This window comes from Primulina tabacum, chromosome 2 (assembly GCF_025594145.1).
Source record: "Primulina tabacum isolate GXHZ01 chromosome 2, ASM2559414v2, whole genome shotgun sequence".
Classification (NCBI taxonomy): Eukaryota; Viridiplantae; Streptophyta; class Magnoliopsida; order Lamiales; family Gesneriaceae; genus Primulina; species Primulina tabacum.
The window spans coordinates 11500238-11527547 of record NC_134551.1 but is presented as its reverse complement, the minus strand read 5'-3'; the positions used below and the strand labels follow the sequence as shown (position 1 = coordinate 11527547).

Here is a 27310-nt window from a genome sequence, read left to right as displayed (position 1 = left end):
GGTCGGATGAGCAAAACAGTTGAATGAGTAAAATGGTTGAATGATCAAAATGGTTGAGTGGATGAATAAAATGTTTGAGTGAAACGTGGTTTTGTCCGGATAATATATCTCTTAATTCGTTGATTTCTAGGCAAAATGGTAAACATAAAAATTATCCATTTTTCTTAGCTTTCCATATAATTAAGAATCACTCAATTTCGAGTTCATGTGAGATCGATATGCTCGAAATGCTGGACTGTGTATACGCTTGAACTCTTTCTGCAATTTGCGCAGACCAGCAATTCATCGAGAATTATCAACTTCTTAAACTTTGATTTGAACTTCAATATGTGAAGTTGATTTGTAGATCATTGTTGTATCTTTCCCATCCATTCTTAATCGTTCCATTAAGATATTTGAGTTTATAGATATCGCCAAAATACCAGAGTTGGTCTATCGAGTCGCACGGCTCGAGGATGTTTGGCCGATCGGATATTGCGATCGCCGTTTCGTCTCAATAACACCAGAGTTCACTCAAATGTCCTAAAATATGATTTCTAGATAATTGAGTTGGCATTTCAGCTGTTTTTTCCGCTAGTTATTTGGATTATTGATTTGTGAGATATCATCGAAATACTTGACCTCACCAGATTTTCATCTTTACTTCATTTAAGTTTCAGCTTGTCAAATCTCTCAACTTGAACTCTTCCAACTATACACTGGAGTAAACATGTTAGAAACATAACAACAAGTTGAATAAAAAATTTTTTTGTTAAAGCATTTTATCAAACACTTTGTATGCAATATTTTGGTATTTGAAAAACACAACAAATCCTTAACTATGCTTACAAAAAACAATAGAAAAAGTGAGTAAATGTGATAAATATATGTGCACAAATTTGTTTATGGATATTTAGAGATTAACAACTCATACGTCACCCTTTTTTCCCCTTGAAATGATTCAATAGAAGACTTCGATTTATACTACCATTTGTACAAATCCATTTTGACGTAGTATTTCTCCATTGCATAATCAAAAATCATAGCACACTTTAGATTGTATGCCACAACCTCACAATATGCATAATGTTTAACTTTTTTTATCTCAATACTACAAACACAATCTATAACGCATTTGTGTGAAGACCATCACACATCTAAACTTTAAAGCTCATCTCTCTTGTATATGTAAGCAATTGTGTGTGAGAGGAAATTAATCTGTTACATTTTATATACTTTTAAATGTATCATCACGGGGAATAGCTCTCACTAAGCTAATATATCTATTTAGACTATTATTTTTGGGTTTGCTCTTATTTTAGCTAATTTCTTCATGTAGGTTGCTCATACTTTGAATCCCCTTCAAAAGCTTATATTTGATTTTCAAGATGTTGTATATATACATTAGATACAAGTATGTGGTCGTTGGAAAATGTTCTGTACTGTTTCTGAAATTGCAACGGTCATATCTGACTTTCTGGCAAGTTTCTGGTGCAGTCTGGTTCCAAGAGCAAAACGGTTGAATGAGTAGAACAGTTGAATGAGCAAAAAGGTTGAGTGGATGAACAAAATGGTTGAGTGAAACGGGGTCTAGTCCAGTGAATATATCTTTTGATTCGTTGATTTTTAGGCAAGTGTAAACATAAAAGTTGTAGCTCTTTTTCTTAGTGTTCCATAAAATCAAGAATCATCCCATTTTTCGTTCATATGAGAGTGATATTCTTGAAATATTGGATTGTAAACACACTTGAACAATTTATGTAACCTTTGCAGACCAGCAACTCCATCGCGAATTATCAACTTCTTAAGCTTCAATTCAGACTTCAATTTGTGAAGTTGATTTGTAGATCATTGTCGATCTTTCTCACGCATGCTTAATCCTCCCCTTACTATATTTGAGCTGAGAGATATCGCCAAAATACCAAAGTTGGTCTATCTAGTCGTCCGGCTCGAGGATGTTTGGCCGGTCAGATATTGTGATCGTCATTTCGCCTCAATAACTCCAGAAATCACTCGACCAGCCTGAGATATGACTTCTAGATAATTGAGTTGGCCTTTCAATTTTTTTTTACGTCAGTCATTTGGATTATTGGTTTGTGAGATATCATCGAAATACTTGACCTCGCCAGATTTGCAGCTTGACTTCATTTAAGTTTCAGCTTGTCAAATATCTCAACTTGACATCTCGCAACTATACACTTGAGTAAATATATTATAAATATAACAACAAGTTTTGTTATAATCAAAATTAAATCTCGATCGCTAACGTTTCTGCTACCCAACATTACATGACGTGGCTAGACTTCAAGCATAAATTTTTTAAAAAATCAACTTCTTTATTATAAAATTTATTTACTGTCACAACTATTAATTGCTATTTTTTTCCTTTGAAATTAATGATATGTACAAATAAATAAATAAATAAAATGGGAATGCATTTACGTGCACACACTAGATTTATATATGACATGCTATGCATGTGAATAACATGTTGGGATATCGTATTCTCGCACCCAAGACGCAGCGGAAGTTAAAAATTTTTGTTCTTGGACGTCGTGTGTTTAAAAACATTCATAGGGCGTTTAGGATTATACCTTTGTGTTCTTAACGCTTGGACTCCAAACTATTCCGATTTTTACGCGGAGATAGTCCTTCTTGTAAATCCCTACGAATGGCTCTTCTCTTTTAATCGTCTAATTGGGTCCACGATCAGAAACTGAATTCCTTGTTTGGATTGCACTAGTAATTCCAAACAATTTGTGCGTTGAGACTGTAATCTCCGAATTTCTAAAATCCGAAGATGGTACAACGATGGAGGCACGGCAATAAGAAAAACCAAAAAAGCCAACAATTTTTTTTTCTTTTCTTTGTGGTGGCCGAGAGGTTTTTCTAGGGAGGAGAGAATTTTGTTTTTCTTTTGTGTGAAAAAACTAGGTTAGTAGTTATGAGTCATAGTGGTGTATATATAGAGTGAGACTCCTAATCTAATTAGGAGTCCCTCTCCCACAAGGACTCTAATAGTTTCATTATATTATAAACTCCCATTTAATTAATAGATAATGTATTTATTAACCTTTAATAATACATGATATAATAATATCATATACACATATTTTATATCACCATATAAAATATATATATGTATATGTATATTAAATTAAATAACTATTATTTAATTTATAAACTAACTCCTCAGTTAATTTAATTCTAGACTTCTCTATAATTTTTATGAGAATTTATGCATGTTAGTAGTCACCACTACTAGCACAATCATTTAATTAGTAAATTCCAAATTCACTAAAAAAAATGATTCTGAACTCATTATAACCCTGATCGACTATCCGAGAGCGCTGATGCACCACGAATACAAATCTTGTTCATATAATGAAAATCGAAAATTTCGAATATCAAAATTTTCACTTACCAAATTTAGAACTTACCATATATAGCAGTTACCATATTTGGCAGCTGCCAATTTTAGTGAACTCCTTCACAAAACAGGCAGTTACACTCTCCTTCTTTATCTAGCAATCATGTCAACTTCCATTTCTTCATCCTATGGAATTAGCTCATAAACTCCTTTATAAGCTTCTTGTTTGATCTCCATTAAATTATAGTCGCCAAATTCCAACTCCTTGAAATTTGACTATCTCAACGGGAACACAGAATCCGATACTTGTGTGACCCTCAATGGTTTAGAAATACAACTAGCCGTGGGTTCACATCTCCATGTGATTCAGAATAACATTTATTCTTATTCGGTTTTACACTAGTTAACCTCATTCTTTTCATCAACTCCTTGATCAAGAATGTCAGAAATCATTTCTGATTGCACCCATCGGACCATGGTAAGTGCTTCTAGTAGCATCGTCCCATGATCCCCTAGGTATCACTGATAGTGCTTGCAAGAACCTTCAGTCATGGTTAGCGTATAGTACAGTCCCTTCAATACATATATCCCGATCGAATCTGCAACCATTGGTATATCGAGAGCTGCATATGAATTCGATAACGATGTGATTTATCTTTGAGTACTAATAGTCGCATGGCATGTGCAACTAGGAAAACATCTTTCCCTAAAGCACATTTCTTGCTCTGGCCAGAGACTCCTTGCACTATTAACTCATCAGATCACATAGGATATATTCACCCATAGGCGAACAGTGAATCCTCGACTACAATGCATTTGCTCATACGTATTTCAAAATTACACCCAACCTCGCCACCTGATGACCCTCGATGGAGTCGATAAACGGATCAAAGTGCATGCTAGTACGTATAGCCCCTACATTGTCCCGGGTCAAAGAACTAATGGTGTACAACTATAACTGCAGACTATTCCACTCGATAAATGAGAACCACTTGGACAGTCCGAGGGAGGGTTGTTCAGTGCATCATCTTATGATCACTCATCCTGCGTGAATGGACATCTCCATGCCTTTGCCAATGAAACATGGCGTTTACACCACAAATGCTAGACTCAAGCTCGAGCGACCTTTATCCTTGTTTTAGGCGGCTGAATCGACTAGGAACCTATTTAGAATATACGGTACACTTCCTAATGAGTTCCATGATCTTACGTTGCGACGCAGACCTCTTGGTACCTATTGTATATTAAGAACTTTATCTATGCAGCTTGCATGGGTATACAGATAAAGTATTATGTCATAATCAAATAAAATCGTAAAATATTATTAAAATAAAGATTATTTTACATTAGAGTCAATGAAGTTCAAGCAACAAGTTGGCTTGTCGGGCACCTACTCTAACATAACAGTATAAGAAAACTATGATGAATTGAATTAAAATCCACATTCAAGTGATTTTATTGGACTGCCCCTATCAATTTTATATATAATAATTATCGACTATCAAATATCAACTGGAACACACTGGATTCAAAACATGTGATTACATATTTAGATTTATTTAATTATATTATTTATTATAAGTTGATTAAAGCATTATCTTCACGATGGACAATTCCATGTGGTCAAATTCCCTAAATCTAACAAATAAACTTGAAACCACAATGTTGGTGTCGTACTAAGAGAACAACCGAAACGTAACGATTAAATTGCTATAAGATTACATCAACTATAGTTTTTGGTAAATTGATAAACAGTTGATCTTTTACTAGAACTTAACAGGGACGGATCAGAAGCATGGACAAGAGCCCAGCAAGCAGGTTTATTGGCCCAAAAATTTTTGAATACTCCAAATATCATATTAATTTATGCCCACAACTCTTTCGAATTGTCCAACTCAATTAAACATTTTTTGGCATCGGCATATTTATTTTGTTAAACGTGGATTGCTTAGTTTTTCTTTCAGTTGGTCATGTAAGGCTATATAATAGCCAAAAAATCATTCTCAATAAACAAGTCATTTTATTCCAAGTTTTTGTATTTTCTCTTAAGCATTTTTTTTTCATAACATATATATGTAATATAATTTGTCATTTAGTTTAAGTTATTGATATATTAAAAATAAATAAGATAATCAGTACTAGAGAATTATAATATGAGATAATTTTTGCTCACAGATTAAAAATATCTAGCTACGCCCGTGAATTATATGCTTTATTCTATTATAAAATCACTAATATTTAGGATAGAATATGTAAATTTTCTATTTAGAGACAAATAAACAGATTTCACTAAAATTTATAAATATAGGAAGTATATACAAAAGATTATGTTTTCAAAGAAGTAATTAAATTTATAGTTTATGAAGATATGGGGAAAAATCAGAAGTGGATGCTCGTGTTTGAAAACAAAAATGAAAAACTGAAAATCAGAAGTGGATGATATTTGATAAATAATTGATTCTAATACTAACTTTTTATCATAATCTTTTTTGTAGAAGCAGAATCAACATTCCACTAGTTCAAGGATTTCAATTAAGTTAAGAAACTAAAGCAGAATCCGAGTTTGAAAACACGCCAAATTGATTTTATTAAATTCATAAACAAATAATCTTTTTTTAGAGATCGCAAACACTCCTTAATGACACTTTTAACAACAGATTTTAGACATCACTTCATGATAAAAATGAGTATTTATATCCTCAGACATTGCATATCGTTTCCTTTAACCAAGAGTTTGTTGATCAGTAGATTTTTAAATCCATAATAGATAAATTTGACAATAAATCTTTTAGAATTCGCATCTTTTAACATCTCATATTTAACTCAATTTCTATAATAACTTGGGTTGAAAATAATTTGTTTTAATTCAAATATTAATGTTAAATATCAACTTTAGTATCTTGACAGATTAATTTTTCATCAATAATTTTTTTTATATAATTCAATTATGGTTTATATTAAAAAATAATGGTTTCACCCGACCTGGAATATTAAATTTGGCATACTTATTCCATTATCAAAGCTAGATGCACGGACATATTGGGGAAAAAATTGGTATGATGCTATAAAGATTTCTTATCTTGATAGTTTATTATAGATAAATAGATAGACATAGAATTGCTTTAACAAATAAATTCATTTACTAATAATGTGTCTGACGTAACATATACACGTACGTCCCACCAAATTATATATACACACAATTACAATAATTTAAATACAGAAATAACATAAAATTTGAATGATCACAGTAAGATCACAATTAAAAAATTAATGGAATGACTTACAAATTTTGAGCCAATAGGGAATTGTAAATGTACAAAATGAGCGGAATATGTATACAAATGAATGCCAATTACAATACAGTAAAAGTTGAAGAATATTTAGTTGTAGGCAGCTCCATTGAAAAGTTTAAACCTTGACAGTCTCCAAGTAACAGGAGAAAATCTCCATTAGATACATGCCAGCATTCTTCGTCTTTCGTGCTATCCTGTAGGCATGTGAACTAAAATTTGAGCAAGAAGAAGGGTGTTGGATGGTGTAATTTCCTCATATAAGTTAGACAAGAGGAAAACTAGTTACAACTACAGCTTACTATAACTTCTGGGTGGAATCATCTCCTAAATTATTCGGTAACTTGATGAATCCTGGAGGATGATGAACATGAATATTTCTTTTCTGAAACAGCTGCTCAAAAATGATAATGTAAAGTTTAATACGGTAAAAGTTCATAAACAAGCTCAAACATAATCAATACCAAGTCATATAGGCCATAGGAAATTTCATATTAAAGGAGAGGTTGCGAATAAGAGTCTGTTCACCTGCAAGTACCAAATGTTATTGATAAATATATTGCATACAAAGTGTTCCATGATCGTGGGATAGAGTTCGAGGCAATGCCATTCCGTGAAGGCTCGCTAAGTTTCTCAAAGCACATTCTAGAAAGATCATTTAGGCTAATAAATAAGACACTGAACAAGTATACTTTAGATGCTAACACCAAAATCTTACAAAAGCCTGTTTCAAAAGAAGCATTTTACTCTTTTTTATCAGTTTACCCTTTGGTTAATACTATTAGTCACGTCCATTCTTATATACCACAGCCTCATGACTCAAATCCTTCTAGTTTTTTACACCAACAAATTTGACAATGACCCCTACAAATGCAGCACATTGACCTTTCCCAGGAGTTTGCCCCATAAATTGTTTGAAAATAAACCAGAGACAAACACTAAAATGTTACCCATGATGTAATATAATTTCAATTCATTTGTACGTGCAAATGATGCAACAGGAATTCCTCAGAAAAGCCCATTGTTGAAAAAAATGTCGAGAATCTTTGGCTACCTTCTTGAAACCACATTCCACTATAAAGCCGAATTTGCACTCTGAAATACTCTCTCAGCTTCCAGCCTTATGCATGATAGATTTGTCCTGATCTCCCTGCAGAGCCTACCCTCCACAAGGCGTACAGGCAACCACAATTTAGGTTTCACATCAACAACATACACCAGTCTTGTTTGAAGTTCTCTAACAGAATCAGTCTTTAAATCTTCAGGATTGCATTTCACAACCTGAAGAATCCAGAGTAAGGAAGAGTGCCACATAAATCACAAAATGGAATCTGAAAGATAAAACATCAAATTTGTTAAAGACAATAATTATTAAAATGCCACGCATCACTAACAGTTTGAACATTTAGACAAGGTGGTCATTCGATATAATGTCCAAGTCATGCCAAATAAGAGGTCATGAGTTCATGTCTTGCTACCATCCATTCATTAAAAAGACTCTGAAACAAAAGTTTAACTAAAGAGTACACTGCTGATTGGGCCAGCAAAATCCCGACCCATCCTGAATCTCACTCCATTCCCGTCCCGAAAACATCCCGGCCCGCCATTTTCCCGACCGAGTTATCGGGCTTTTTCCCATCCAGATCAATGTTGGGAGAAGGATCGTAAATATAACTTCCACCCGACGGATTCTCGTCCCTACCCGATTACAATAATAATATATTTTAATTGGATTTTTTATTACAAAAAATATGATTTAGATTAGCCAACTAGGGTTCCCCTCCCAGCTCTCTCATCTTATCCCTTCCCCAACAATCCATCTTCCTCCAATGACAATGGCCCTTCTCAAAACATCTAGCAAAAGATAGGTAAGTTTGTTTTGATTATTCTAAAAGCTATAGCGCTTTTCCGTATCAATTTTTCATTTTGTTTGCAATAATATATATATGTGTGTGTGTGTGTGTGTGTGTGTGTGTGTGTGTTTGAGTGTGTATGTATTATGGGTCAAATAGTCTATATTTCTTGTATTTTGTGTTGCTTGTGGACATTGTCATACCCGACGACCACCGCCAGATTTGCCAAACCGTGGAGTTATTACTATTCCTTTGTTCCAATGGCTGAAGTTGCTCTTGAATATCGTTTGTGCATTTTTGAATTTGTTCGTTGAGATATTATTAACACCTCACCATTATTTGCTATTGCATCATGAAACTCTGATTTCGGTAGTTAGTTTGGTTAGCTATTCTATTAAAATATATGTGGGTAGAAGGGTGGAGTGAGGTGGTTCTGTTAGAAGCTTGTTGCTAGTGCATTCGACAGAAAAAACCAAAATCTTCATGGATTAAAAAATATTTATTGGAATATTCTCTCTCCATCCGACAGGATCCAGAACAGTCGGGTCCCAACACTTGTTGGGTACGAGATCTAGAGAAAAAACACAATTCTTATCAGTATGGAGATTGGGTAAGAGGGTTACGGGACGGGTGCCTACTTGTAAAAGAGAATAAAACTATTATACATTATGTTATAATAATCTTTGGTGTACATCCCTCCAAATCAAAATCCCATGATTTTGGATATAAAAATCAATCTATATCTATTCACAATCCTATCAAATATAAAAAGATTTGATCTAATCCAAAAATTTATAGATGTTTATGAGGCTAAGCTTGGGAACAAGAAATTCAAGAGTTTGCTCTCTCAGTCCTTTGGTGAATAGATGTGCTGGTTGTTGGATGGAAAGACATATTCAATATCAATTGTGCCTTCCTCTATCTTTTCTTTAATAAAAAGTCAGTCTACTTCAACACGTTTAATTCGATCTTGATTAACTTGATTGTGAGCTATCATGATAGCGGACTTGTTATCACAATAGAGTCTCACAGGATTTTCAAATCCTATCTTTAACTATCCCATTACTCTCTTAATCCAAATAAGATCACTGTTCCATAAGCAATGACCCTGCACTCTGCTTCTGCACTGCTCCTAGCCACAATAGACTACTTCTTGCCACGCCATGTGACCAAATTCCCCCGTAACATTGTACATTACTCGTATGTTGATTTCGGTCGTCAATTGAACCAGCCCAATCTAGATCTGTAAATCTTTTTAAACTATTATCATTGGTCTTAGCAAGGAATGGCCCATTTCCTGGTGTTTGCTTCAAGTATTAAGATGGCCTTGCATGGAGAATGCATGTATTGGCTGACCAAACTGACTGCAAAAGCAATATCTGGCCTTGTGCCTGAAAGGTAGATAAGTCTTCCCACAAGGTGGTGATAACTCCCCTTGTCAACCAGTCCTACTTCAAGCATCTTTTCTTTGTTATAAAGTTTAATCAGAGTCTTGCTTGGTTTACATCCCAGCATCCCTATTTCTTCCAAGAGATCCAAAGTGTATTTTCTTTGAGAAACTGAAATTCCCTTTCTACTTCTCGCAATCTCCATCCCTAAGAAATATTTCAATGCTCCTAGGTCCTTAACTTCAAATTCTTTTGCCATCATTGATTTGATTTTTTTTTATTTCCTTATTATCATCTCCAGTTATGATAGTATCATGAACATAGACTAACAATAGTGATTTTTCGGACTTCGGAGTGTCTTACAAACAATGTATGGTCTGTTTGCCCCTGTTTGTAGTCAAACCTCTCGATAGCCTTTGAAAACCTGTCAAACCACGCTCGAGAAGATTGTTTTAAGCCATAAAGAGATTTGCTAAGTTCACAAACAGTTTCATCTCGGACTTCAAATCCAGGAGATTGACACATAAACTTCTTTTCCAACTCCCAATTCAAAAAGACATTTTTTAAATCAAATTGATGTAAAGGCCAATCAAGATTAAGGTTGACAACCAATGAGAGAGAATTCAAACCGTATTAAGTTTAGCAACAAGAGCAAATGTACCATTATAGTCAATCTCAAACAGTTTGTGTGAAGGTTTTTGCCACTAGGCGAGCTTTATATCTTTGAACTAACCATCCGCCCTATATTTAACAGTAAAGACCCATTTACACCCCACTGTGCTTTTACGAAGTGGTAACTTCACAAAGTTCCAAGTTTTGTTTTTCTCAAGAGTGTTCATCTCTTCAAGGATGGCAGCTTTCCATTATAAAATAATCACGGCCTCCTCAACAGTCCTGGGAATAAACATACTAGATAGGTTTGATGTAAAAGCATGAAATAAAGGTGATAGTTTTGAATATGAGAGAAATTAAGATATAGGATGTTGAGTGCGTAATCGAACACCTTTCCTAAGAGTTAATGGAATATCATAATCAAGAATAGAACAAGGTGTACCTGATTCGTTTAGTGGCACCACCATCGGTTCATCCGTTTGGCAATGAGGAGAGTTCACTACCTCCTTTGCAATTTTGTGGCATTTTCCTTCGAGAGTAGACTTGAAATTCTTGTTTTTTAGGCATGTGTTCTTTCTCGTTTCCAACCTCGAAGGGCTGTTATTGTTCGAAGTAGGGCTACAAAGGTTGCTGCCTGGATATGGAGTGACATGTAATGGCTCAGTAGGTAAGGGTATGCTCAAACTAATCCAGAAGCTAGATTCTTTGTCTTCTCCCCCTGAATCGAAGCTGATGAGAAGTAAGGAGTGTCCTCAAAGAATGTAACATCAGAGGACACAGAGAATTTTTTGGTTTGAGGACAAACGCACTTATAACCCTTCTGAGTTGGAAAATACCAAATAAACACAGTATTGACAGCCCTACGATCAAGTTTACAACGTTTGTGCTCATGAACATGGACAAAAGCTGTGCACCCAAAGGTTTTCAAGGGAAGAGTATGGTGTTTGAATGGATACTGCATTTGGAGAATAGACACTGGTTTTTTGAAGTTGAGAGGGTGACTTGGAAAACGATTGATGAGATTTGCAGAAGTTAATATGGCATCCGCCCAAAAATATTTTGGAACATTCATAATCAACGTAAGAGCCCTAGATACTTCTAACAAGTGCATTTTCCTTCGCTCTGAAATCCCATTTTGTTGAGTGTATCAACACATGAACTGGTGAATAATCACATGTTCAATTAAATATTCCCCAAGAACAGAAATAAAATATTCCCTCCCATTATTTGAGCGTAATATATGAATTTGTGTTTGAAATTGGGTTTTGATCATTTTATGAAAGGTTTTGAACATGTTGCTGGGTTCTGATTTATCGTGAAGAAGGTACACCCAAGTCACTCGTGTGTGATCATTTATAAACGTGGTGAATAATCACATGTTCAATTAAATATTCCCCAAGAACATAAATAAAATATTCCCTCCCATAATCCCATTGTTTGAGCGTAATATATGAATTTGTGTTTGAAATTGGGTTTTGATCATTTTATGAAAAGTTTTGAACATGTTGCTGGTTTCTAATTTATCGTGAAGAAGGTACACCCAAGTCACTCGTATGTGATCATCTATAAACGTGAGGACTTTTACAATTTCAGGTGGGAATTTTTTAGGGTCCTCATATATCACTGTGTATTAATGATGATACTCACTGAAAATTTAGGGTTTGGTTCCAGCATCTGATAGCAGTACAAATGCAGACCTCGAATTTACTCTAGGCCTGAAATCACGAAAGGGACCGTTAGAAGGTGACCGGGAGGGTGTCCCGACATAGCCATTCCGACGCTCAAGTCAGAAACTGAGAATATAATGAGAGAAAAGCTAAGGGTGCTGCAAAAAACCAATATAGTGAATGAATATTTACACTCTCAATCCTGGTATTTATAGGAGAATACCTGGGTTCCATCATAGGCCTTCTACCTTGGCTAGGAATGGGCCGGGAGTCCAAAATCCGGTTTGCGCCTGATCTTGAAGGACCCATTCATGGGGTATCACCAGTCTCCCCCTCCCAAGTCGAACTGAATAGCAGATTTGAAGTTCGATTAATTGCGTAGTCCTCGGTTTACATCAAGTGAGTTGTGTGTTCTTCTTCTGTTGCTCATTAGTCTCTAAAAATTTGGAAACAAATTAAATCACCTTCCATTGTGAAAGGCTACATCTGTGGCAGGCTCCCTTATAGATAGCCATTCATTCCCCACCTTGTTTCATTCTCCTATCTCCACTTAATATTTTCTCCACGCCCACGCTGCTCCACAACCTCACCCATCGCCCTACCCTCGTGCGCTCGCCAGCCTTGCCAGCCCCTTGCCATCACTTCTCTCTTGCCCGCGCCAGTTCACTGCCACCTACACTCTCGCCCCTGCACCAGCTCTCGCCTCGCCCCTCCACAAACCTCGCAAGCCCTCGCAAGCCCTAACCCCTAGCCAACGCTCGACCGGCCCTTCCACCAGCCTCGCTAGCCCTCGCCGCCCTCACCCCTCCATCAGCCTCGCCTTCGCCCTTCGCCACAACCCTTCACCCGCAGCCTCCTCTCATAACCATCTCGCCCTCGCCCTCGCCTATTCGTCATCCTTCAGCCTCGTCCTTTGCACTTCTCCACAGCCCCTCGCGTGCAGTCCCTTGCCCGCAGCCTCCTCTCATCACCATGTCGCCGTCCCAGCCCTTCACTCGTACACCTCGCCTTCTCGACTCTCCTTCACTTCACGCACGCCCTCAGCTACCCTCGCAACTCCACAGCCTCGCAACAACCCCGTAGCCTCACCTCGCCACTCCATAGCGAAAATTTAAATTCTTTACACTTGTCTTGTAACTCCTCTCACTAGGCCTTTGCCATAGGAAAAATGTGAGCCATTTCTCTCCATACTTCCAGCTCTTCACTCTTATCACCTCAAGATCATCTACTAGGCTCCAACCTTCACTATCACCACTTCAAGCTCCTCTACTTGGCCTTAGAAGGAAAATAAAATTTCCACTTCCCCACGCCCTTGACTCCTCAGCTAAGATAGTCCTTAGCAGGAAAAATAAAACTTCTACCTCCTCACCCATTGACTCCTCTACTAAGTTGGGTATTAGCAGAAAAAATGAAATCTCCTCCTCTTCACCCTTTTACTCCTCTGCTAGGCTATGTCTTAGCAAGAAAATAAAACTATCACCTCATCATCTCGTAACTCCTCTGCTAAGCCGGACCTTAGCAAGAAATTGAAATTTTCACATACTCACCCTTTTACTCCTCTGTTAGTCTATGTCTTAGCAGGAAAATAAAACTCTCGCTCCTCTGTTAAGCCGGGCCTTAGCAGGAAAAATAAAACTTCACCCTCTTCACCCTCTTACTCTTTTTGCTAGGCAATGCTTTAACAGGAAAAAAAAAGTTTTCAATCTCCCCAACTCTTCTCCGCTACTAGGCGCAGCCCAAGTAGGTAAATTTAATTTTCATTTCTCCTCAACTCTTCTCCTCTACTAAGCACAGCCCAAGCAGGTAACATTTAATTTTCAATCACCCCAACTCTTCTCCTCTACTAGGAATAGCACAAGTAGGTAAAATATTATTTTCAATCTCCTCATCTCTTCTCATCTACTAGGCATAGCCCAAGTATGTAACATTTAACTTTCAATCTATTCAACTCTTTTCCTCTACTAGACATAGCCCAACTAGGTAACATTTAATTTTCAATCTCCGCATCTCTTCTCCTCTACTAGGCATAGCTCGACTAGGTAAAATTTAATTTTCCTTCTCCCCAACTCTTCTCCTCTACTGGCATAGCCCACATAAGTATAATTAATTTTCTTTCTCCCCAACTCTTTTCCTCTATTAGGCATAGCCTAGATAATAAAAGTTTCACCGCCTCACCCCATGACTACCATGCTAGACGCCTTAGCAGGAAAATAAAAGTTTCACATCCTCACCCCCGACTCATCTGCTAGGCGATGCTTTAGCAGAAAAATAAAACTTTCACCTTCTCTCCCTCTGACTAGCGATGCATTAGCAGAAAAATAATAAATTTCAATCTCTCCACCTCTTCTCCTCTGTTAAGCATAGCCCAAGTAGGTAAAATTTAACTCATACCATCCTAATAATACAGCAATATCCACGAACTTAATATAAGAACTTGGCTTCCTTAAATTTCAACCGATTACATAGGACAAATTCAAAAACAAAATACATCAACGACAAAGTCAAGAGTAATAATTCCTAAGGTATTAAGCATTACAGGGTCTCTTTAAAGTCTTGCCTTGAGCATTCTCCAAGTAAAAAGCTCCAGAATTAAGCTTCTCGATTGCTCTGAAGAGAGCTTCCCACTTTGGGTCCAACTTTCCTCTTTGCTCTTCTTGTACCTTCCTTAGGACCAAGTCACTCACTTCTTCCCTTCCTAATCATGCTAACCTTCACATGCGCTCTTTTTCCCTCCTCCTTCGCTACCCCTTCATAACACCGACGCGCGACTTTTTGGTCCCCGTACAAGACTCCAACTCTTTTTCCCACGAGAAACTTAAGCTTCTGATGATAGGTGGAAGCTAGTGGCTCTAAAATCTTTTAGGGCCGACCGTCCCAAGATTCCATTGTACGATGATGGAGTGTCTACCACAATGAAGGTTATCATCTTGGTTACCCACCGAGGATCACTCCCCACGGATAAAGGAATAACAATTTGACCCAATGGCTGAATGGCATGTCCCGCGAACCCATACAGAGGGGTAGAGACCGGCTCAAACTCAAATCCTTCCATTTTCATCTGAACCAACATTCTCTTGAACAAAATATTCACGGAGCTTCTATTATCAATAAAGATCCTTGTCACGTCGTAATTGGCAATGGTGGCCGTCACCACCAAGACATCATTATGTGGAACCACAACGCCTCAAAGGTCTTCGGCCCAAAACTGATGAAGGGATCTTGTGGTAAGTCTGTATCCCTGGATATCTCAAAGTTCTCTAACCTTCTTCCATGAGCTTTCCGAGCTCGCCCGGAGTCTCCATCGGTAGCACCTCCCGAGATCATATGAATCATTCCTCTCGTAGGAGAGTTGTCTTCGTTCATTCTCCTCCTTGGATCGGCAGGCTCTCGAGGGACATCTTGACCCCGCCACTCATTTCTCGGCTCTACTACCCTATGGTTTATCCAGGGAGGGCCCTGACCTCACCCAGGGGACGGGCGAGACCTCGGGCAACTCCCGAATGAGGACCCCTCTCATCTATCGGGCGGAGGCAATCTAGCATCATTTTCAACCCTTTGCGATTCTTCCCACCTCTCTTCTGTCTCTGTCACCTCTATCACCTTATCTCGATTCCTATTCAAAGGAACGTGGGATGAGAATTGTCCTTTACCTCTAGCTTTATCCTCTTCTCTCTCGCCCGCACCTCTCTTCCTACCCCCTCCCTCCCCTCCCTCAACCCTACTTCCCCCGGGTCGTTGCTCTATCCTCTTGTGCCGTTGTGCATCCTCCAGATTCACGTACATTTCTGCCCGAGCTAAAAGATCATCATAGCTCAACGGAAGTTTCTTGAATAGTGATTTAAAGAATTTTCCTCCTCTCAATCCTTGGGTAAAGGCACTGATCAAAATGTCAGAGGTAGCCGCTGGTATCTCCAGCGCTGCGTTGAAACACTGGATAAACTCTCGCAAAGTTTCCGTTTCATGTTGCTTCATCACGAACAGGCTTAGGAAATTTTTCTGATAGCTCTTGCTGCTAGCAAACCGGTGCAAGAAAGACGTGAAAAAATTCTCGAAAGATTGTATGGAGTTGGGCTGCAGCATATTAAACCATTGCTGGGCTGATCTCACCAACGTGCCCAGGAACACCCTACACCTAACTCCATCTGAGTACTGATGTAAAAAAACCGCATTCTCAAATCTTCTCAAGTGTTCTTCTGAGTAAGTACGCCCATCATACTCTCCCACGCTCGATTGTCGAAAACTTGAGGGAAGCCCTTCTTTCAAAATGGCGAGGGAAAAAGGAATCTCTATCTTGGGCGCTAGAGCCATGTTTCCTAATTGATGTCTCAACATTCTTATCTCTTTCCACACCTTCTCCATCTCGGGATTCTCCCCACTTGGGAGTGGTTGTGTCTCTTCAACCCTGCTCTGATGACCCTCAGTATTCTCCTCTCGCTCCTGGTGAAGAGCTTGCTCTTCGGCAAACATAGATTCCTGGTTCCTCTTCATGGCCTCGTCCACTGTATTGATAATGAATTGACCTAACTGTTCCAAGGTCAAGCTCTCTACATTCTCATTGGGACGAAGTTGTTCAGCTCTCATCTCAGGACGAGGTTGTTCAAGTCTCTTCTCCTCAAAACGAGGTTGTTCGGGTCTCATCTGAGGAGGTGACAATGTTGTGTTAGTTCTTCTGCTCCGCTCCCTCTCCGGCCTACCATCTCTACGTCGCAGCTCAAACTTCCCACGTACGGCGCTAAGTGATACTCACTGAAAATTTAGGGTTCGATTCCAGCAGGTGATAGCAGTCTGAATGTAGACCTCGAATTTACTTTAGGTCTGAAAACACGAAGGGGACCATTAGAAGAGAGCCCCTCCGACGCTTAAGTCAGAGACTGAGAATATAATGAGAGAGCAGCTAAGTGTGCTACAAAAAACCAATATAGTGAATGAATATTTACACTCTCAAACCTGGTATTTACAGGAGAATACCTGGGTTCCATCATGAGCCTTCTACCTTGGCTAGGGATGGGCCGGGAGTCCAAAATCCGGTTTGAGCCTGATCTTGATAGGCCCATTCATGGGGTATCAAAGGACAATGGGGTGGATGGTTCATGTAGGATTGAATGGAACAATGTGCGAGTGTGTTTAGCCAATTGACACATTTCACAACTAAACGAAGTAGACTTTTTATTGCCAAACAATGAGGGAAATAATATTTGTAAAAGAGAAATTTGGATGGCCAAGCCTCTGATGCCACAACATGAATTCTAGCATTGCCAATTCTTCCCCGATGATAGGTCCTCTGAAATTGACATGAAGAGGGCAGAAATTTAGCAACACAATTATTATCCCGAGTTAGTTTTGTGACAGAGATTAGATTGCAATTTTAACGGAGGAACATGAAAAGCTGCAAGAAGGACAATGGTTGAAGACAGTTTTATGTTACCAATTCCAGCAAACTGTGTCATTGACCCATCGGCAAGGACAGCATTGGTAGGATGAGTACAACATTGGTAGGATGAGCACAAGGAATATAGGTAGAAAACATGTTTAAACAACCTGTCATGTGATCAGAAGCCCCTGAATCGATGATCCAAGGGTCCAAAGCAGAAGTTTTTTTGACAGAAAAAATTGTACCAAATTGTGCTATCGAACACGATCCGTTAGTGGGACTGGACTGGACTGCGAGGTGACCGAAGACTGATTCAGGAACTTGCAGATTTGTTCAAGTTGTTCCTTGGTCAGAGGCACTGAAGTGGAACCAGATTTCCCTGTTGCAGATTAAGTTTGATAAGCTTTGCCATCCTTCTTCTTCTTCAGCTGCCAATTTGGTGGTTTGCCATGAAGTTCCAACACTTATCCTGTGCGTGGCCAGGATAATGACAGTACTCACAAATGGGGAGGTTGGAAGAATTTAGATCAAAGTGAGATTTCGAAGAGGATGGGTTCTTATACGAAATAAGGCTAGAACCTTTAGGGACATTGGTAAGCGCCGGAATTGCATTAGGAAGCATTACTTTCAAGCAAACTTCCTCTCGTCTAACTTCTACAAAAGCATCTTCCGAAGATGGGAAAGGATCCCAGGCCACCACACACCTCATCCAAATTGCGATTGAGACCCATAAGAAAATCAAAGACCCTTTCTTTCTCAAGATGTTTCCACAGTTTATCACTGCAAGTAACACAAGCATGGTCTTCTTCAAACAACAGATCAAGTTCTTGCAAATCTGAAAAATATTGAGTGACATATTTCGATCCTCGCTTCATCTCCTTCAGCTTGGACCGATTTTCAAACATCTGGGAAGCATTACCCAGATCCGAATGGCGAATACATACTTCGTGCCACATCCTACACGTCTTTAGTTGTCTTAAACCAGAGGTAACGACGACTTATATGGAGCTCCATTGAATTAATGCGCCATGAGAGAACTAAAGCACTCTCCACCAAGCACGATTTATACGAATGATCAATGGACTTCGGGGTGGGCAATTTGCCGGTTAAATAGCCTAACTTTTCACGGGCACAAATTACAATTTTTACAGATTGTGCCCATTGGAGATAGTTGTGGCCATCGAGTTTGTGACTGGTAACGGACAGAGAGGAGTCGACGCTAGGAAAGAGCGCGGCAGAAGAGGGATTTTTGGCTGCCGAGGATGGGCTTGAGAGCCGTCATGGGTCAATGAGCTGGAATCAGTGTTGGCCATTTTTTCTTCAGAGGAAAAACCATTCAGCTCGTAATACCATGTAAAAGAGAATAAAAACTTTTATAAATTCTGTACTAATAATCCTTGGAGTACATGCCTGTTTTATACTTTGAGAATACAAATCAAAATCCCATGATTTTGGGTATAAAAATCAATCTATATCTATTCAAAATCCTACCAAATATAAAAAAAAGAGTTGATCTAATCTAATCTAAATATTTCTTTACTAGCCGATCCACCCCCACAGCACAACAGCTGATATGTTAGGAAGTGTTAAAAATGGTCAACAATAAAATTTCCCATATATTAAAGTTTAAAAATCTAGGTAAGGTTATGTTATGGCTCTCAAGTGTAAAGTACGAATCTACCCCTATATGTCTGTAAATGCTTCACGTATGTCACATATAAATTGCAGAAATAAGAGCAAGCATGGCATTTACAAATGATCCAAAGTACATGACAGAGATCAGAACCACTAAGTATGCTAAAAAACAAGAACCAATGGTTAACATATTACCCCAACATTTTAAGTATTTTTCAAAGTTTTAAATTATTTGACCAGTGCCATTTGTTCAGCATAGAACATTACTAATTGAACAGGCCACGTAATAGTAGCCAACTTAAATTAGTTTGGACAAATACTGGTGGGAGTTTCATATATGAATAGATGAAGTCAAAAAACATGATATAAGAATAGGGATAACCATAATAATTTCAACCTCTTCAACTGACCAACTGCCCTCAAAAATTTGGAAGTCACCCTCAACCATCTTGAACTCAATGTCACGCTTTTGACCAAAAGGAAGAGTTTGAAGATCTTTCTCAAAACAATCAATTGTACCTTTTGCATTGAACTTCAGCCCAAGTGCCAAATCCTGCTGGCCAATCTGTTAAATGCAATCGAAGCAGCATAAGTTGATTAAATCCAGGAAGTGAATGGGAGTCAATTGTTCGGTTTCATTTTTTGTTTTGAAAAATAGAAATTAACAACTACCAAAGAATGTTACGATTTGGTTTCTATTAAAAATCTTCCCATACACAAATAAGAAAAGCACAAGCAGCGAAATATAAAAAACTGAAAAGTACTTGAGCAATAAGCAGAACAGACCAGAGAAAAATAATTAAACTGAGAACTGATTATCAACTTTCAAACGGGTGTGAAGAGTGAAAACTTTGATTAGAATCTATCTTGCTGAAAATTACAGTCATTTACTTCCAGGCCCCCATTTTAATTCAGATGAATATAATCAATACCATAAATGGGTATGTTAATGGCAGACCTGAAATAGACGTGCAAAGTTATCTCCCTTCTCAAGTAACTGGCTGACTACAAGGCCAGGAATGAAATCAGCCAATCTTTCATAATCAGTCAGCACCTCCCACAGCGTTTGGAGGTTGGCCTGCACGACTATCTTTGACCTGATTCTCCGACTGTTCTTTCCTGTGGTCTCTATTTCTACTTCGATGTTATCCTCCTGATTTTCTGAGACAAGTGACGTGTCATTAGTGTCTGGTTCCCTGTCTTCATCACCATCATTATCAGCAACTGGAGTGTTTCTAGGATTACCGCCAGCAAAAGCCCTAAGTTCGAGTATACAGAATTTTGAATATTTTAAGAAGTGATTACCTAATAATTTTTGGCTTGACAGCAATAACAACGTAAATGCTGTTTTATATACAATTTCCAAAGCAGTTTACAAGCAAAATGTGCATACAAGTTCCCACATTCATTAGAAATTATTGATTTCTTCTTTGTTTAAGGATACCATCACTTACATGCAGATAGTTTACTAGTCATCAAACGGACTTGACATACAAATAAAAGTAAAAAAGAATACCCGTGTCGTCCAGAAAAAGCGAGGTGTTATGAGCACAAAAAAGAAAATAAAAAGCAACATTCTGAAGTTTTGGTCCACGTGATCGCCAGTATTCCATGAAAAAATGGGCCATAGATGTTCAAGATTCCTTTTAGCAAATACAGTTATATGAAAAACCACTAGAAGATGTGCTAAAGAATTATTAGTTATTTCTTAATATGGATGAAAAAAAATAAGATATAAAATCTATTTAGGTTGGTCATTAAACATTGTTTGCTGTGTATTTAAAGTATTGACAAAATGTGTAAAATTAAAAATTTGAAGAAAAACAAAGATAGAGACTTATGTTACTGCATGTTAACAAATCCGAAGCATCTGGTTGCAGGGTTGGTTAAGTGCTGTTAATGAAAATACTAATTCATTATTCTTAACAATAGGTCCTGGAGACTTTTTGGTTTTTGCAAACACCAACCCCCCTTCTCATTTAAGAATTTTTCGTAATAAAATTATTTTATCTTTATCTCATAGCCTTGAAAGAAATCATAAGTCAACTTCCAAGTCAAATGAAAAGAAAAAATGATCGCACGCCGCACAACCAAATGAGAGGAGCATATATGGGAAGTAAGTACCAAGTAACAATACTGGGAGGGTAAACAACGTAATGGGGCTGCAATTTCCTAGTAGTAACTAGAAAAGTGGATTTTGCAACTGATAATCTGGGGATTGTATTTGTAGTAGCATAAGACAGAGTTGCAGCTGTAAAGAACAGTGAGGCCATTGCTTCTGCAAAACCGTAAAAAAAAATACCAGTAACTAATTGGATGTTTCCGCAACGTTGCATTTGTAGTAAAATATTGGTAGCAATTATAGCCAGTTCAGCATTCTTAGTTAGCAATGGCACATACCACAAAAGAAATATGCATTGCAGCAAACATGCATTGTGTGCTAGAGTTAATTAAGAAACTAGCTTCATGCAACGCTTTATTCCTCAGTGGTTCAATCACAGGCTTTTAAAGTGCAGAATCAAATATGGATTTATACCTTATCATTCAGTGGAACATTTCGATTTATTTATTAATAAATTTCGTTTAATATAAAAGGTACATCATCAATAACAATAACTGGGAGGCCATGTAAAACTTCGATCAAAACAATGTTGACGGACATTAGTGCAATTGAGAGGAATTTTTCGACATAGTTGTCCAAAAAACAAATTTTTACAAACATTTCGCTTACAATTAATAGTTTTGGGTAAATTTTTCACCTTTCAGAGAATCTCATCACCAAAAAACTTTTAGTTTGGTCCAAGTAGTGCGTCTAAAATGTCTTATGAGAAGTATATGAAGGACTAGAAAACTATTGATTCATCATCATTGTAATATTCCAATTCTTCGATAAAATGTGGATTCTTTGGAACCACCATCAAACCATTAATTTGGTTGTTCCTTAAAGTGAAAACTATTCTCAAAATACAGCTCTGCACTTGGTTATTTATGAACCACTGACCTTAAACTGTAGACTTTGATAAGCATGTACTTATATTTAGATATGAACAGCCAATGAAATGTTAATCGCTAATCTATGACATATTTAACAATTTTTCCAGGCGTCCTTTCCTTCCTTTTCTTTTCTGATTGGTGAAATCCTCTGGTTATCTTCATCTGACCATCGCACCATAAGAAAAAGCTCACCAAAACCTACATTTACTCTATAACAACACTAGCAGCAACCTTCGCTTACATTTCTAGCTCATGACATAACGACAAATTTTTTCTGATAATTTCATCAATTTGTTTCAACATTTGCCTCAACATTCAATTACACATTGCAGATTTCTTATATAATCAACTTCAATTTTAAATCCTCCCAAACAAATGTTAATCTCGGACGTGATAGGAGTTGGTGAAAGCTAAATATATCCACAAGCTCACTTAGACCATCTCAGGAAACATATTACCGACATAATATTCAACTTTGAATCTCAACCCAAATCACAGAAATTCCATCACAAGTAAAAAAGAAAGGAAAATATTGCAAACTAGTTTCGAATTAGTACCTCCTGTAGTCACCTTACTACCGGAATACTTGGAGGAGGAGCCACCCGTGGATTGCACCGGTGAAGGAAAAACACCAGTAAATAAAAAAAAAGTAAACTTATTGAAATTACAATGAAACGCGATAACATAAATAGCCTCCTCCTTAAAAGTCGCAAGCTTCCTCTTAAAAGTTGCAATGTGTGTGTGTCTATATATATATATATATATATTTTGATACATTATATATACAATTATTCTAAAATTTCATGCAATTTTCACTTACATGCATAAATTAAAATATAAATATAATTTGTTAATTATTTAATTTTTCAAGTAATTTTGTTTGGCTATGATTTTTGAGTAGGTCTCTGGTGAGACGGTCTCAAGAATTTTTATTTGTGAGACGGGTCAACCCTATCAATATTCACAATAAAAAATAATACTCTTAGCATAAAAAGTAATATTTTTTCATTGATGACCCAAGTAAGAGATCCGTCTCACAAAATACGATCCGTGAGATCGTGTTACACAGATTTTTGTCATGATTTTTTTTATAAAATGAAGGTTTTTAGATACTTGACGTTAGAACTAAAATTTATTTATCTAAAATTTAATGATAAAATTGCTAAAATTAAATTACATAACTGCAGGTTGCTGGACTACCCAATGTCAGGTGGACTGTTCAGATTGTTGGACAAGCTTGTTGGATTTGCTCTTACATGATATTTTCTCAAGTCATCCAGTTGTTCTCAAAACCGCTAATACTTGAAGTCACCTTGCTGCTCTTCCAAGTCGATGTCGGATGGTGACTTATTTTGTTGAAATGACGGGTCTTATTTTGCAGATTGCTGAAGAAACGAAATTGCATACGAAATTAATAAATGCACGCGGTTTCACACTCAAAATTTTGATTATAAGAAGAGATAGAATTCGATCATTTCATTCATCCCTTCTTCGAGTTTTCTCTCATCTTATAAGCATTTGAGTGCTTAGCTCTATAATATTTGTGAGGTGTTTTGTTCTCCTGCATTAAGAGAGTGTGTTCTCTTTGGAAACACAGTGAGTGAGTTGTACACCACAAAATATTATAGTGAAAATCTTTTCATCTTGCCCGTGGTTTTTTACCCTAATAATTTTTAGGCGTTTTCCACGTAAATCTCGGTGTCCAGTTTATTCTTTATTTTCGGGTTTTATTATCTCAAATTCCGCACGTGGGACCAACAAGTGGTATCAGAGCCTTGGTTTAAAATTTCTTAAAATTCTGAGTATGCTCTGTGGTTGCAGCCTAGACTGATCTTCCACATCAGAAAGATTTTTTGAGATTTTTTATTTAAGGATGGATTATTTTGTCCAGTCTACTAAAATTGTTGTAGACATAATGGCGGGAAGGTACAAGATAGCAAAGTTCAATGGAAGCAATTTTATGCTGTGGAAAATAAAGATACAATCAGTTTTAAGAAAGGAGAATTGCTTGGCGGCTATTGGAGATAGACCGGTGGAGATTGCGGATGATGGAAAGTGGAATGAGATGAATGATAATACTGTTGCCAATTTACACTTGGCTATAGCTGACGAAGTTTTGTCAAGTATCTCTGAGATAAAAACAACCAAAGTTATCTGGAATACTCTGACAAAGATGTACGAGATCAAGTCGCTACACAACATGATTTTCCTAAAGAGAAGGCTTTATACTCTTCGAATGGCGGAATCCTCATCGATGACCGATCATATAAACACACTAAATACTCTATTTGCCCAACTCACTTCCATGGGGCATAAAATAGGGGAAAATGAACGTGCGGAGCTTCTAATTCAAAGTCTACCAGATTCATATGATCAACTTATCATCAACATTACCAACAATATTCTTATGAGCTTTCTAAGATTCGACGATGTCTTAACTGCGGTTCTCAGAGAAGAAAGCCGGCGCAAGAATAAAGAAGATAGGTTGGTAACATCGAAGCAGGCAGAGGCGTTACAGATGATAAGAGGAAGATTCGTGGACCGTGACTCCAGTGGGAGCCAAAAGTAAGGTAGATCAAAGTCGAGAAGTAAGAAGAAAAATTTTACTGCTTTAAATGTGGCGGTAAAGGGCACTTCAAGAGAGAGTGTACGAGTATCGATAAAATTTCTCAAGGAAATGTGCCCAGTACTTCAGGCAGTGGTGAAATATTATTCAGCGAACCAGCAACAGTTGCAGAAGACATACACAAATTTTGTGACACATGGATTATGGATTCAGGAGCGACGTGGCACATGACGTCTCGGAGAGAATGGTTTGATCATTATGAACCAGTCTCAGGAGGATCTGTATTCATGGGAAATGATCATGCCTTGGAAATCGCTGGGGTCGGTACTATAAAAATTAAAATGTTTGATGGCACCATTCGCACCATACAGGAGGTACGACATGTGAAAGGACTGACGAAGAATCTTTTGTCCTTGGGACAATTGGATGACATCGGGTGCAAAACTCGTATCGAGAACGGGATCATGAAAATTGTGAAGGGCGCGCTTGTGGTTATGAAGGCGAAAAAGGTTGCTGCAAATCTGTATGTACTTTTGGGAGAAACACACAAAGAGGCAGAACTAGCTGTTGCATCAATTGGTTCAGGAGAAGAATTAACAGTGTTATGGCATAGAAAGCTCGGGCATATGTCAGTACGGGGGTTGAAAATTCTCTCAGAACGGAAGCTGCTGCGTGGACTTACAAAAGTGTCACTACCCTTTTGTGAGCATTGTGTTACCAGTAAACAACACAAATTAAATGAAACGTCTTGCCCTTTTTATTGCTTTAAAAGTACTAGAAATTTTTTTTTATAAACACTCAATTTTTGGTCATACACATAAACCTCCTGAAAATATTTTTATAAAATATTTTACCCTTTGAAATATAACATCACTCAACTAGCATTTTAAAAATCAAGTGCAATAGCCATAAAATGAAATCGTCAACTGTTGTACCAAACCTAAAAAGCAATAGTTTGAAAAGAATAACTCATACTAAACCTCTCAAAAATATCTTAAAAAGCATAAATAAATAGTCTAAAAATCTTTAGCTTAAATCATGAATCATAAACTTAAATGCGGAAAAATAGAAGCGCTAGTCCTCGGGTTGTGTGCGACGCTAGTCCAGTCAAATCATCCGTCAAGACCTCCCTCAACCTCACCTGCATCCATCACACCTAGTGAGTCCTAAAGACTCAACACACCATAATCTTAATAACAAATAATACGTAATACAGTCAACATATAACAGTGAAAAATATTTGTACTTAAAATATCGTTTCGTGAAGTTGCATAACATAAACATAAATATTTTCATGACATGCATTTCATAAACCTTAACCTTTTTTCTTTTTCCTCAACATGACATGACATAAAACATTTTTCATTATCATAAATATTTTTCCTTTTCCTTTTCTTTTTCCTTTGTTGAATTCATATCTTTAATTGTGACTTTCCTGATCATGATCATAAATCGATGGATCCATCTACATGTAACCACAGTACTGGGCGGCGGGGGACACCAGCAACACTCTCACCGGTCAACTGGGCCCTGACCTATCATTTTTCGAATAGAAATACGATCGTCGGGGCTCTCTCTGGGGCCTTTTCCCATAAATGGGCTCCCTCTGGGGACTTTTCCCCTCACAACATTCCCATTCTTACCGTTACCACAAAACAGTTACCACATAACCGTTACCACATATTCGTAATGATGGAAACACAATCGTCGGGCTCCCACTGGGACCATAACCCTCACGACGTCGCCAACATTAACGAATTAGTCATAATCACTTCACTTCCTTCAACATTTTACATTCACATCACTTTAGAAAAATTTATGCATAATCATAACATTTTTGTTTCGAAACCAAGCATGCAACATGTCTTTTAAATGTCTTCCTTAAATCATAAAAATCTCTTAGACATTTAAAAATCATAATTTAATCATTAACATTTCATAAACATTTAAAATGACATTTTAACCTCAAAACATGTAAAATAACATTTTTACATATTAAATCATAACCATCTAAAATTCCTTAAACATTTAAAATATCATTTTAACATATAAAATCTCATAAACATTTAAAATATCCTTTTAACATAAAAATTCCACAAACATCCATAACTATAAAAAAAATAATCATATTAGCACATAGAACAGCATTCAGGGCACTGCCATGACGTTTACTAATTTTTAGGTGTAAAAAGACCGTTTTACCCCTGGACGTAAAATTCCTCGTTTTTGACTTTTTCTTGAATTCATTGACCCTAACATGTCCCAAATAATTATTTAAACTTACATGAATTTTTCCATAATTTTATTTAGCATAAATATTAGACTTTTTCATTTATCTTTAATTAACTGTTCTGACGGTGTTTTAATCCCGAAAAATTCCAAAATTTAATATAAAATTCCTAAATTCTAAATTTAGTCTTTTTATATTATCTTAGCCCTTATGGACCACGGCTCGACCCCCGTGAGCCGTTTTCCAATTTTTAATTAGTTTAAAACTCTAACTTGACACCTAAATTTCGACCCCGTTCACGAGTTACCCACGAACCATGTCGATCCAAAACTTGACCAACATCCTAAATTGA

The 27310-nt window shown here is 37.2% G+C and overlaps 1 protein-coding gene across 1 annotated transcript; it reads right to left on the bottom strand.

Moving 5' to 3' along the window:
- Positions 1-6946: 6946 nt before the first annotated feature.
- Positions 6947-22845, bottom strand: LOC142530374 (uncharacterized). Its single transcript, XM_075636183.1, has 6 exons — positions 22720-22845; positions 21293-21446; positions 20127-20427; positions 19688-19733; positions 10938-11213; positions 6947-7923 (listed from the first exon to the last, which is right to left on the bottom strand). Exons 2-6 carry the CDS (start codon positions 21439-21441, stop codon positions 7904-7906), a joined length of 792 nt encoding a protein of 263 aa, XP_075492298.1. The 5' UTR covers positions 21442-21446; positions 22720-22845; the 3' UTR covers positions 6947-7903.
- Between the last annotated feature and the right edge of the window lie 4465 nt (positions 22846-27310).

Coding starts and splice junctions, on each gene's coding strand:
- LOC142530374 (XM_075636183.1), bottom strand. CDS start 21,441: ATGGCCTCACTGTTCTTTACAGCTGCAACTCTGTCTTATGCTACTACA. Junction 20,428..21,292: donor CCTCCCAGTATTGTTACTTG/GTACTTACTTCC, acceptor ACTCGAACTTAG/GGCTTTTGCTGGCGGTAATC. Junction 11,214..19,687: donor GCTGAAGTTCAATGCAAAAG/GTACAATTGATT, acceptor GCTTCGATTCAG/GGGGAGAAGACAAAGAATCT.